The sequence below is a fragment of the Nicrophorus vespilloides genome, unplaced genomic scaffold (genome assembly GCF_001412225.1).
Source record: "Nicrophorus vespilloides isolate i.1.1-1 unplaced genomic scaffold, Nicve_v1.0, whole genome shotgun sequence".
Taxonomy (NCBI): domain Eukaryota; kingdom Metazoa; phylum Arthropoda; class Insecta; order Coleoptera; family Silphidae; genus Nicrophorus; species Nicrophorus vespilloides.
The window spans coordinates 124,142-136,839 of NW_017095532.1; the positions used below are offsets into that span (position 1 = coordinate 124,142).

At 30.5% G+C, this 12,698-nt stretch overlaps 4 protein-coding genes across 5 annotated transcripts; 3 read left to right on the plus strand and 1 right to left on the minus strand.

The window, feature by feature from the left end:
* Positions 1–3,720: 3,720 nt before the first annotated feature.
* On the plus strand, positions 3,721–6,041 carry LOC108569294 (succinyl-CoA ligase [ADP-forming] subunit beta, mitochondrial). The gene is made up of 6 exons (XM_017930804.1): positions 3,721–4,059; positions 4,337–4,611; positions 4,662–4,824; positions 4,881–5,145; positions 5,198–5,543; positions 5,609–6,041. The coding sequence occupies exons 1-6, from the start codon at positions 3,997–3,999 to the stop codon at positions 5,850–5,852; spliced, it is 1,356 nt and encodes a 451-aa protein (XP_017786293.1). The 5' UTR covers positions 3,721–3,996; the 3' UTR covers positions 5,853–6,041.
* Positions 6,042–6,326: 285 nt separating this feature from the next.
* On the plus strand, positions 6,327–8,644 carry LOC108568953. Of its 2 annotated transcripts, XM_017930316.1 has the most exons (5): positions 6,327–6,547; positions 6,607–6,822; positions 6,877–7,038; positions 7,237–7,447; positions 7,805–8,644. In XM_017930316.1, exons 1-5 carry the CDS (start codon positions 6,458–6,460, stop codon positions 8,623–8,625), a joined length of 1,500 nt encoding a protein of 499 aa, XP_017785805.1. In that variant the 5' UTR covers positions 6,327–6,457; the 3' UTR covers positions 8,626–8,644. The 2 variants fall into 2 exon arrangements, with proteins under 2 accessions (XP_017785805.1, XP_017785799.1); XM_017930310.1 differs by having other exon boundaries at positions 7,237–8,644.
* Positions 8,645–9,093: 449 nt separating this feature from the next.
* Positions 9,094–11,149, minus strand: LOC108568979 (protein brambleberry-like). Its single transcript, XM_017930339.1, has 3 exons — positions 10,755–11,149; positions 9,653–10,697; positions 9,094–9,592 (listed from the first exon to the last, which is right to left on the minus strand). Exons 1-3 carry the CDS (start codon positions 11,016–11,018, stop codon positions 9,153–9,155), a joined length of 1,749 nt encoding a protein of 582 aa, XP_017785828.1. The 5' UTR covers positions 11,019–11,149; the 3' UTR covers positions 9,094–9,152.
* Positions 11,150–11,534: 385 nt separating this feature from the next.
* On the plus strand, positions 11,535–12,697 carry LOC108569315 (transmembrane protein 11 homolog, mitochondrial). The gene is made up of 4 exons (XM_017930826.1): positions 11,535–11,976; positions 12,045–12,265; positions 12,325–12,437; positions 12,500–12,697. Exons 1-4 carry the CDS (start codon positions 11,957–11,959, stop codon positions 12,671–12,673), a joined length of 528 nt encoding a protein of 175 aa, XP_017786315.1. The 5' UTR covers positions 11,535–11,956; the 3' UTR covers positions 12,674–12,697.
* The last annotated feature ends 1 nt before the right edge of the window (position 12,698 follows it).

The following is a 12,698-nucleotide window of genomic DNA, read 5'->3' on the forward strand; positions in this document are numbered from 1 at the left end:
TATATTATAGTTGCCTATATCACAAAATCCGATACGACGGTAACCCTAGCTAATATTATTACAGAAATTACCGGTATATTTTGATTAAAAAAAATACCGCTAATTTCGTTTTTTATTAGTCGGAAATTGAAAGTGACGTTACACATAAAGATGTTTTACATTAAAATACCGATTAATACACTTTTTTATCATTTTAAAAGGTAATCTGATAAAAAATATTTAATTTACTAAACGACAGATTTGCAGATATTTTGTTTTGTTAACTTATAAACCGAATCAAGTCAAATTGAAACCCGGATAATTGGCGTTTCAATGTATAACTACTTCAAAAATTAATTTAGGAAGGAAATATTTTTTATTTTGGATAACAGAACGACACGGAACAGAATATATTTATTATTATTAATATTATTAACATTATAATTTCTACATTGCTTAAGTGCACATTTTAATTCTCAATAATAATTGGATTTGAGTATTTAAAAAAGTGTTTTGACGGGTAATTAAACTTATTTCGTATTTGTTATTATTAATTAATTCAATTAATTTTACTTTTTTATAAGTAAATGTTTTTTTTAATATTTTATTTTTCTATTAAAAGTTAATAGTTCTTTTGCACACAAAATTTAGAATATTTACTGATTTTTTTTTAAATCAGTAAATATACTAAATTACCATTTGAGTGTGATTTGAAGTATCTCGTTATGTTCTGATTACAATCTATGTTATTAAATATAATTTCTGCTCACTAATAATTGATAAGCGTAATTTGATAGAAGATATGATTCATATTCTATGTTTAATTTACCGAATAAAAGTTGTTATTCAAAATGATTCTATTCGATTTTGATACCAACTAAATAATAATATAACAAACAAATAATCAAATTACATACTCATAGTTAACTAATAGCAATATAAACAATTTGTCTATATCACGAAAATCTGATACGAAAGGTCGTTGGTTCAATTCCGAAAAATCAACAAAAATTTGTGGTGGCCGGAGAGATTTATATCAATAAGTAAATTGATATAAATCTCTTTTATAATTAAAAAAAAAAATTAACTTGTCTATAATAATGGGATGGAAAACAAGAATCCTTTTTAGAGACGTAATACTATAGAGTGAAAATGTTATGAAATATAAGAATAACAAGTCTTAACTTATTAATATCCAAACACACAAAAATGTTGTAAAATGATATTAGAGATATTTCTAAGATTAAATGGGACATTTGTAATAATGTGCGTTACTTCATAGTTTTGTTCCTCCAGTTGCAGAACTGTTAGAAACAGGACTAATCGAGGAACTATATAACTTAAAAACAGCACATAAATAAACTTCACTGTATAAAGGAAAATAAAAACGATTTAGATTTAGTATAAAAAACATAGTGTGTACCAAATTTTTATTTTCTTCAATTAAAATTGAGCAAAGCCGCTCTATGCCAGATATCCTAAGTGGGTGGCTTAAACAGCGAAATCAAAATTCAATTGAATAGTCAAAGAATTTCTAGAAATATAATTTATTTAAAAATATTGGAATTGATGATTTCAATGATTATTAAATGTAATCATGAAAAAAACTTGCCCCCGCTCACAAAATAAAAAATTAGGAAGTCAAAATAACTTTGCAATACCACAAATAGCAAAAATTTTCGAATACCATAAAAAAATTCATCTACCCAAAGATTAAGTATTTTTTATATGATATGGATTCAGACTACTTGAGCAAGCAAAATATTGTAAAGAAGAACTTTTAAACACATTAAAAGGTAAGCACAAACGTTAAACGGACAATACAAAAGAATAGATATTTTTGACCTTTGAACAATAAAAAGAAAAGCCAAAAATATGTGTACGCATTGTTGTGTGACGCTTAAATAAAGTATTATAAAGACTTATACTACAAACCTCAAAAGGGTACCTTCAGATCCAGCGGTAATTAATGCCTGAGATTTCTTGGAAGATTTCTTTGAGCTACACTGAGTCTTCGTTATGTAGACCGAATTCAAAAGATCCCTTTTGAAACTACGATATACTGGTTGAACTTAAACTTTATATATTAGCTCTTTCGGCGACAGTCAAGATTGGCTATTTCCATGTTTTTTTTTTTGCATTTCAGTAAAAAATCTTTCAGAAGTTCCATACTAAAACAGAACAGTCGATCGTAAACAGTTGAAACTGATTGGTTCGAATATGAAGCAAGTCAAATGAAACAAAAAAACTTTATTTTTATAGATCGAGTTGATCGTAATAACTTATTAAATAGAAAAGTCGATCGCGATCAGTTTCTAAGTACAAAAGTCAATCTCAAGAACCAACTAGTTATAAATTGAAGCAAAATCGCAAGCGTTCATTGTACTAAATCTATAACCGATAATAAAATACTAGTTAGATGCATCGCGCGTTAATCTTTAAGAATGCACTTAGATAACAGATAAAGTTTGAAGTACTATTACAGATAAAATGCAAATAAGATATAATATTTTTTAATGCTATATAGGTTGCTATTTTATTTTGGAACTAAAACAAAAGATTATTCATAAATTATAATAAGTTTAAATAGGATTAGGACATACTTCGATTAACGAATATAATGCATTCCACGAAATTACTTCACAAAGCAAAACTTGATTTTCTGAAGTAAGCATACTATGACCAGAATGGGTTCTTCGTGTATTAATGTTTTATTCAATAAACAATATAATTATATACAAAGACAAATCACATTGTAATTAATTAATCCAAAGTTTGCGCTTTTATTTTATTTCATTTAACAATTGCCTATTATTTATTGCATTTAATACTGATCACTTAACAATAACACTTCTTCCTAAATCAGGATCAAACATTTTCAAAGGAAAAGAAAAAAAAAAGGTTTTTAACATTATAAATTAATTAAGACAATTTTGAAATTAATCATTTACAAATTATAAATGATTTTTTTTTTAATTTATAAAAGAAGTTTTGATAATTTTTGCCAGTAATTATAAAACTCATATTTATATACTCTAATCGAGATGTCTTATCGAAATTACATTTGAATTGACAGAAAAAATTACAGGATTTTTTTTATTTGATTCCGAAGATTTATATTATTTTGGTATAATTAATTATATGCAACCAATAAATCAATAAAATCATACTCAATAACCTTGAGATTAACAGTATTATTATAAAATCACAATTTATATTATTTTTCTTGTTGTTCCGCATATTACGAAAATAAGACAACGCATGTCAAGATAGTAAGTACATGGACTATCAATAAAATAGAACTGTTATCAAATAAAGTGATAGGCCTCGTAGTCGATGCTATGTTTGAAAACTTATTGGTTCTGTAAAGTCAAATTATTACATGTAACGAATATTGATTCATGTATTACATTGTTCTGATGTAATAAATTCTATTTTACTAATATAAATAGTAGTTCCAACAAAAATTTCTGTCTTGAAATAATAGTATATTAACAAGTAGACAAATTATATGTTTAAAAAGTTTTTTTATGATCGAGAATACAAACAGTAAAATTTAATCGTTATCAAGAGTATATTTAGAGTATGTCCAAAACATTTATAAAATAATTTCAGTGATAACTAAAAAAATGTGATCGTTGTCCATGTACTTTTTTTATAAACATAATCTGTGTTTTTCTATTACAATTTTTTCTGTGGACGATTGCGCATACGACACTAGTAAGAAAATCAATAGGCATGCGAACTTTGAACCCGAGATTATTCGAAACCTAGAAGCGTACACGACTTGTTTGATAATATAGTTCGCGCATTTGGGTGGTGCTGCGAAGTCGATATTTCAACGATATATTGTGTGATAAACGAGGGAGCTCTTAGTTGCATTCTGCGATAGCACAAAAACAAATCGCGGTTGGTAATCCAAGTGAGCGTTTTAAATTTATAAAATCGAACAGCGACGAAACGTCACCCAGACCACACACTTGCGCCTTTGGCACCTGATCCAAATCTATTATAACAATGGCTACCATTCTGAGAGGGTTCGGTTTGGCCGAGAATTTGGCCATCAAAAACGGCACAAAAGTAAGTAAACTTTAGCTGTAATTAATAATTATTGAATTCGCGTCCAGCTATTCGTTTTCCCGTTACGTTTCGAATGTCACCTTCATTCCCAGATCGATTTTGCAATAGGTTGTATTCCGCAACCTTCGCAAACTGCAATTATATAAGGTCACATAATCTTTTAATAAAACAATTCTTTCAGTCCCGATATTCATTATCCTATTCACCTATATAACTATTTTGAATGACATAACCTACTTTGATATTCAATTGAAATTATATAATTATTTTAATATAGATTTTGGGCTCATTGGGAGGTTCCCAGATTTGGCAACCACAAGTGCAGCAGAAAAGAAATCTCAATGTGCATGAACACATTAGCTACACCCTCCTCAAGGAGGCTGGCATCCAAGTACCAAAGTTTGGTGTTGCTAAATCCAAAGCTGAAGCGAAAGAGATTGCCAAAAGTTTGAATACAAATGATTTGGTGTTGAAAGCACAAGTTTTAGCTGGAGGCAGAGGTAGAGGTCATTTTAAGAAAGGGCTTAGAGGTGGAGTCAAAATGGTTTTCAGGTAAATAAAAAATAATAAACACTTCATAAAATATTGAAATAATATTTCAGTCCAGAGGAGGCTGAAGATCTCTGTGGTAAGATGATTGGAGATTTCTTGATTACCAAGCAAACTGGAGAGAAAGGCAGAATTTGCAATGCTGTTATGGTAGCAGAAAGGAAATTTCCAAGGAAGGAATATTACTTTGCAGTCATGATGGAAAGATCATTCCAAGTATGCATTTGTAGTCACAGTTATTCATATATCAATTTATAATATTTTGTTTATAGGGACCAGTAATTATTGCTTCTTCACAAGGTGGTGTCAATATTGAAGAAGTGGCTGCTGAAAATCCAGATGCCATCACTTATGAACCCATTGACATTATTACAGGCTTGTCAAAGGAACAAGCAGAAAGGGTTGCTACCAAAGTAGGATTAGGAAGTCAAAAGGAAAAAACCACAGAAATGCTATTAAAGATGTATCAACTGTTCTTGAAGAAGGACGCCCTTTTGGTTGAAATAAACCCTTATGCTGAAGAATCTCCAGGCAACTGTAAGTATAGAATCACCATGCAGAAGAAATATTGCTAAGTTGAATGTTTTAGTTTTCGCATTGGATGCCAAATTCCGTTTTGACGATAATGCCGCGTTCCGTCAAAAGGAACTATTCGCGTTGCGCGATTGGACTCAAGAAGACCAAAAGGAAGTGGCTGCCGCGAAATTCGATTTGAATTACATTGCTTTGGATGGTAACATTGGCTGCATGGTGAACGGAGCTGGTCTGGCAATGGCTACCATGGACATCATTTCTTTGCATGGTGGAAGCCCTGCCAACTTCTTGGATGTTGGCGGTGGCGCTACCGCTCAAGCCGTAAAGGAGGCATTCAAAATTATCACAGCTGATCCCAAATGTCATGCCATCCTTGTCAATATTTTCGGTGGTATCATGAGGTTTGTATAGACCAAACAAAATATGAATGATATAGATAAATATTTAAACTTTGAATCTTTCTTAGATGCGATGTCATTGCGGAAGGTATTATCGCCGCTGCCAAGGAATTGTCCATTAAACTACCTATTGTGTGCCGTCTTCAGGGTACCAACGTCGATGATGCTAAAGTGCTTATCGGCAATTCTGGTTTGAAGATTTTACCCGTAGATAATTTGGACGAGGCAGCTAGGTTGGTCGTCAAGTTATCTAAGATTGTTAGCATGGCTAAGGATGCCAAATTGGGTATTAACTTTGAAATGCCTCTATAAGCAATTACGCTATTATCGATTTTTATTTAAAAAGAAAATTTATCAAATTTTTTAAACGAAAAGACAAGAATCTTTTTAGAATTTTTTTTTGCTTTTATGCAATGTTTCTAAATTAATTTATAACGCGCAATAGTATTTCCATCATGCATTATTATGTGTTATTGAAAAATTATTAAATTATAATTTGTACATTATATTTAATTATTTATTAAAACTAAGTTATTCTTACTGGTAAGTGTTTGAGTAATGTTCACTAGAGATTTACTTAATGCAAATAATTGATATAACTGAAAATTAATAAAAAAAATGTTCAAATAATTCAGTTTTCTTTTCAATAAACCAATTCCTCGAAAATATTTTTTGTAACATTCAAAATAACAAGAATTCTAATTATAGGCAACCAATTAATCAGCAAAAGCTAAACAAAACTGAAGTTGTTTTCCTGAACGTCAATATATCTAGGTTAAGTTCCAAAATTAATAAAATTGAACATAACCTTAGTTTGGTGATGTATTTATGATTGTTTGATAGTATTTAATTATTTATATTTTTGAATTTATTGATATAATTTATTATCGGAATGAGGTGATATAACGGAACTCAAAATGATTACTAACATGTGCAACACCAATATTCCACAGCTCTTTAATAATGGAAATCCACTAATAGAAAACACCTACCTCAAAGTAGAAATGGTATAATTCTTATATTCCTTTCAATTATATTGTGATTAGCAAATGTATTATTATTCTAGGTTGATGGCACTACACAACTAATTCAATTAACAAGAGAACAAGGAATAGCTCTTGGCATTGATTTAACCGAGAACATAATGTCTCCAAATGAAATAATACAGGTTGAAAATGTTTGCATAAATCCTATTAAAGAGGAACCTATATATATAAAATCATCAGAATTGAAAACACGTTACAATTGCAAAATCATACAACCAGAAGATCTAAATTTGAAGGTATATATAATAGTCGTATCTTAGTCTCATTTTAATGTTGTTTTTTTGTGACAGCCTAATATTGCAGTTCCACCATTAGTTTCTTTACCTAGAGGGAGACCAAGAAAAAAAGTTGAGGAAAATGTGGAACCAAAACCACTAACAGTCCCTAAAATAGTAAAAACAACTAGAACAAGATCTGGACGAATTACAAGGCCACCTATGCATATGGAGAAGGTATTTTGCATATACAGTAGACTTCTATATAAAGTTAATACAGCGCGTAAAACTTTTTTATATAACGCGATTTTCCTACAAAGCGCAATAGTCATTCCAAATATTATCCATGTTATGCAAGGAAACCGTATTAACCGCGTTTTGTGGGAGTCTAGTGTAAAAATTTAATTTTGATTTTATGTTGATCATTCATTCTAGGATTATGAAAAGATAATTGTAAGTGATGATAGAGGTCTAGGTGAACATAAAGACCTGTCCACAGTAGAATTTGACACTTGTCCACCACCAAAAAAAATTAAAAGAACTACTAAAGAAAATACTACAAATCCAAAAACGTCCAAAGAAGCAAAACGAAAACGTCTTATCCCTGCACAATACAGATGTACATACTGTCACAAGGCGTATTTAGGTAGGAACCGAATAATGCAGCATCTGAATAGGCATCCGGAACATGAAACATTATCGCAATTTAACATGGAAGACAGCGAGACATGGAGCTTCTTGATAGAGTTAGCATTGAAATCGAAAGTGGGTAATAAGGGTACAAAATTCTGTAAAGAAATTCTGAACTTAATTCGGAATGCTCGGATACTCGTTAAGTACTTTTTTAAGCCCGTCAAAGTGCATAGGTCCCAATATTATGTAGATTCATTGCTTGCGTCAATACTAAATATAAAAGAAGGCGATTATAGATTTAGCGAAAGTGAACTGTGCAAAGACGTTTCAATTTTTTCGTTCCTGGAATTATTAGATGATAATTTTGCAGATCACGTTCTCTCCGAAGAACCAAGAGTTAAACCGCTTGAAAAGCATCAAGCAACAAAGGAAACAAGCAGCTGTCATAATATTTTATCATTGGGCGACGAACTGGATTGCAATAAAAAATTGAATGAAAACAATATGAACTTGCATTTTGAAAGCGATATAATGGATGTATTGAAAGAGTCGAATAAGGATTTATTCGAGGATAAAGAAGTTAAAAATCATAATGGTTTTGTAAATACGATTTTGGATGATTTGAATGAAGCAAAACCTCTAGACAAGAGAAAAAACAATTATGACACTGTATACTCCGATAATAATTTTTCATTTGAAAATAATACAAAAAATGAAAATTTTGAAGTAAAATCAAATTTACAATTTGACAAACACGGTAAGGAGATAGATATATTTCCTAACACAATTCATAATATCTTAAGTACTGGTGCTAGCGATGAGAACATAAATATATTGAGTGAAAACAAAATTGAGAAAGATGTCAAAGGGGACGTTAAAAGTTTGTATAACGATATTATGAACTTGAGCCAAGAGAAGAAAGAATTGGGTAAAAAGGGAGAAGAATTTGATTTGCACAAATTGCATTTATTATCTGCCGACATATCCGACGAATTAATATTGCCCGATACCTCTGGGCATGTAAGCAATATCTTGGATACGAGTACGAGTAGTGATGATATTATGAACGTGGACCAGTTTGTAAATGAGCGTTTCAAGAAACTGACTGAGGTTGAAGAAGAAATATCGACCGCGAATGGTTTATCTTTGGATTTACCTGCCTTAGATTGTTTCAATTTCCATACAAGTTAAATTTATTATTATTACTTATATACGATTTAATTTTGTTCAAGAATGATGAATAAATTTTCTAATTTATATTTAATTGTTTATTTTAAAATTGCAAATAAAAACTATTTATGAATTACATTTAAAATTAGAATTTATGTAACTTAAAAGTACCCTCTATAAATAATATCAAGATGAACTAGTTTTTTTTTGAACATTAAATACTATATTTAGCTATTATAATTAAAAGTAGCAATAACTTAAGCAATCACTAAAACTCCTTTTTGATATCTAAAAAAAATATATAACTTAAAAGTTCCTTCTATAAATAATATTAATATGAACTAGATTTTTTTGAAACTTAAATACTATATTTAGCTATTATAATTAAAAGTAGCAATAACTTAAGCAATCACTAAATCTCCTTTCTGATATCTAAAAAAATATATAACTTAAAAGTTCCTTCTATAAATAATATTAAGATGAACTAGATTTTTTTAAAACTTAAATACCATATTTATCTATTCTAATTAAAAGTAGCAAACAATCATTTAAGCAATCACTGAATCTCCTTTCTGATGTCTATGGCAGAAATCTCTACCAGGCATTGATGTATTTTTACATGCGCTGCCAAGCCTAGTGTTAGCTTTGCAATTAACCCTGCTAGCAATTAATGTTGATTTAAACAGAGGTGTTTGACTACGAGACCTATTATAGTGACCAATCCGGGATAGAGGGGGTGTCGGAGAAGCATATTCATCGAAACTATCCTCTTCGTCTTCGTATTTACTATCCAAATGGGATTTCTCAAAATTATCTACAATATCCTCGAATCTTCTTCTTACGGGTGAAGGTTTATATTCACACTCGTTAACTTCTTTAGTTTCGGACTTTGGTGTAATAGCATTCTTTTCAGGCGTTCTGTATGTTAACTGTGGGGTTTTTGTACGGGTCCTAGCGATACTATGAATCGCTACAAATGTGTATTGTACTGCAAATATAATAAATGTTAGTAAATAAATTGTATAAATTATATGATATATTTACTTACACATAATGAAAATAGTCAAAGCAGTAGTTAGTGTTACTGCATCAGAAGCATGTGGTGATTTGTACATAGACAAGGCCAAATTTGTAGGGACCATTATAACAACAACTAAGCGGGTACTAGTTCTAGCAGCCAAAAATGCACAAGCAATCATTGCAGTTAACAAAAACAATATATGCCACAAAATGATATAAACCTTATCAAGGGCTTCATCTGTACCACCCAAGTGATTTACAATCCAACTAAGTCTATTTTCCAAAGCTTGCTTAGTTCCTCCAACCAATGAAACCAATGAATTAACAGTAGCATTTACTTCAGACAATTGATTGATTGTGGCCTGATATTGTTGCTGTGCTAATTGACTTTGTCTAATTAATAATTGAGATGACTCATCTATCCTTTTAAAAATGTTATTTGTTTTTTCCTGAATATCATACAAATCTTTCATCAAAGTTTTATGATTATCAGTACTTTCTACAGCTTGACTCTGCAATTGTTGTGAAGCCTCCTCCAACCTTAACTTCATACTACTAGTCATAGATGCAAGTTCCCTTTGACTGTCCATAATTATTTTTTTCTCTTCACTCAGCCTATTTATATTAGATTCAATTGCTAATTGTCCTATAAACTGAGCTTTCTGTAAATTCTTCTGCTGTTCAACCATCTCTTGCTGGCCAATAGTAACACTTTGCAAAGTATTTTGAGCAATGCTTTGGATATTCTCTTGATCTTCAGCAATTTTACTAAGAGTGCCAAGTTGATTTTTTGCAGCACTCATCAACCTATTTATTGTGTGCTCTGTGAGGCCCCTGAATTGTGATTGTCGGACTGAGTAACAAACTGCCCTTGCTCGATTGGTCATTAATAGGTAACTATTCCAGGCAATTTGATCCATGTTTTTAGTGCAATCTTTAAGGCTCATTTCTTCATTGCATGGATAAGTTTTTCTGTTCTCCACATGCGACTGGCAATTCAATAATGCCACAGCCAGTTTAGAGATCATCTCATCATTTAAAGAATGGCAGTCTGTATGCAACTTCAATATCACCTGAAAAATAATGTTTATAAAATCTGTTGGAATATATTTTTATATTATATCCATTACTCTATGTTGGCAGCTATCCAACTCTGATACAGCAACTCCTGTGAGCTTTATTGCTTCAGCAATAAATTTTTCATCAGTCAAAGAAACCTCATATGGAATTTCATTATCAAAGCCCTCAACAGCTGTTTCATGGTCCTCTACACTGGAATAATTTGGTAAACCCAAACTTGCGCCAATATTTTTCACGTAATCAAGGAAAATGCCATTTACATCGCAGAAAATATACACTATTAGCAACACAAAATGAGTTTTCATAAAACGCATCGTTATGACGATGAATAACCACACTTATTTATAGAAAATATTGACAATAAAGAAAAAAACACATGGAGCAGAGGCAGGTGTGCGTTCTACTTCCTTGATATTATATAAATAAACGTTAGACTGTCGTTGATTTTAAAATTTCGTACGTTAAAAACTGGTGATGCAGTGTGAACAACTTTACGAAAACACATTATAGTACTAACTAGGATTTGTGAGGTGGGTTACATAAATAAACATATATAAGGCTTATTCTGATTTTATTTAAGTATATTATATATTTATAATGTATGTATCTACTCTAAATAAATATTTTTAAACTTCAAACTTCAACTTTATTTAAGAAAAATATATCAATCAACATCAATGAGCATTAATTTTGAAATTGTAGAATATTCACTTAAGGAATTCTTAGTATTTTTTGAATTATTCCATCTTTAGAAAATTAATGCTATTCAATGCTACAAATATTTACATTATAGATATGTATCATGATTTTATAATGAAAGTAACAAGAAAAACGTTATAAAGGGGATCTTAAGTCCGGTACGGTGCTTCTGAATTGTAAACATCATCGTCACTTTTCAAGAGATAACAAACTAATTTAGTTAAGTAAATATATTATCCGCTCAACAAAATATTAAAAGATCATAATAATACTTCCACTATAGTATAATTCAAATGAATTAAATTTAAATTGTAAGGTGCTAATTATTCGAAAAAATATTGTATGATGTGAAATTCTTTCGAATATAAATTATGTGTATGCTATTAAATATGATGATCATTATATTGGGGTATGGCAACATTGAGTTTGTGTTATGAGAACAAAGTTGACATAACCTTCAAATGAAGTACGTAAAATTTTAATTTTGGCACAAAGAAACTGATTTGGAGCATTTGGCTTAATCATTGAGATTGAAAATCATAACACTCCGAAAATGGATGCCGGAGGTGATAGGTATGATTTCAGAAAAAAAAAACAAAATGTACAAAGGTTTTTTTGAATTTCGTTAATGTATATTTTAGGGCTCTACACTCGTCTAATGAGGCTGTGATTAGAGAAGTATATGATAGCGAATTTGCACATCAAACATTTGCTATGGAACTAGAAAGAGCACTAGATGCTCGGTGCTGTGTTATTGTAATTGAGCCAACCCAATTAGGGGATGAGACTGCACGTTGGATTAGTGTTGGAAATTGTTTACATAAAACAGCTGTATTAACAGGACTTGGAGCAATTATTTCAGGTTTTTAATTACTTATGAATATACAATTTGCTTCATCATAATGTTATTTGTATTTTCAGGTATTATATGGCAAGAAAATCCCATAATTTGTACACCAATGGGTGTTATCTCAGTTTTAAGTACTGGACTTTATACAGCATCATGGCAATTTGATAATTGTGTAAAATACCAAGTAAGATTTAATGATTCTAGAAAATGTTGGTCTTAATGATATATGTATGTACTTGTTTTAAGGTGGAAAGAGATCCGCGAAAATTAGCTAGGTTACCAGTGCTAAGTGCTATGTCTGCTGCATCTCCAGTTGTATTAGTGAGAAAAGATGACACAAAACGTAAAATCTTACATTGGACAGTTTCGCTGTCAGCTGCAGCGATTTGCACCTTCAGGTTATACAAGTCGATCAAGTAAAAATTAATATCTTCCTAAAGAAAAT

Bases quoted from the DNA above. Each gene is read 5' to 3' on its own strand.
- LOC108569315 (XM_017930826.1), top strand. From the start codon at position 11,957: ATGGATGCCGGAGGTGATAG. The intron at 11,977-12,044 runs GTATGATTTCAG...TGTATATTTTAG, and splicing joins ATGGATGCCGGAGGTGATAG to GGCTCTACACTCGTCTAATG. The intron at 12,438-12,499 runs GTAAGATTTAAT...ACTTGTTTTAAG, and splicing joins ATAATTGTGTAAAATACCAA to GTGGAAAGAGATCCGCGAAA.
- LOC108569294 (XM_017930804.1), top strand. From the start codon at position 3,997: ATGGCTACCATTCTGAGAGGGTTCGGTTTGGCCGAGAATTTGGCCATC. The intron at 4,612-4,661 runs GTAAATAAAAAA...ATAATATTTCAG, and splicing joins GGAGTCAAAATGGTTTTCAG to TCCAGAGGAGGCTGAAGATC. The intron at 5,146-5,197 runs GTAAGTATAGAA...TGAATGTTTTAG, and splicing joins TGAAGAATCTCCAGGCAACT to TTTTCGCATTGGATGCCAAA.
- LOC108568953 (XM_017930310.1), top strand. From the start codon at position 6,458: ATGATTACTAACATGTGCAACACCAATATTCCACAGCTCTTTAATAAT. The intron at 6,548-6,606 runs GTATAATTCTTA...TTATTATTCTAG, and splicing joins CCTACCTCAAAGTAGAAATG to GTTGATGGCACTACACAACT. The intron at 6,823-6,876 runs GTATATATAATA...TTTTTGTGACAG, and splicing joins CAGAAGATCTAAATTTGAAG to CCTAATATTGCAGTTCCACC.
- LOC108568979 (XM_017930339.1), bottom strand. From the start codon at position 11,018: ATGCGTTTTATGAAAACTCATTTTGTGTTGCTAATAGTGTATATTTTC. The intron at 10,698-10,754 runs GTAATGGATATA...ATTATTTTTCAG, and splicing joins TGGATAGCTGCCAACATAGA to GTGATATTGAAGTTGCATAC. The intron at 9,593-9,652 runs GTAAGTAAATAT...TTATATTTGCAG, and splicing joins TTTGACTATTTTCATTATGT to TACAATACACATTTGTAGCG.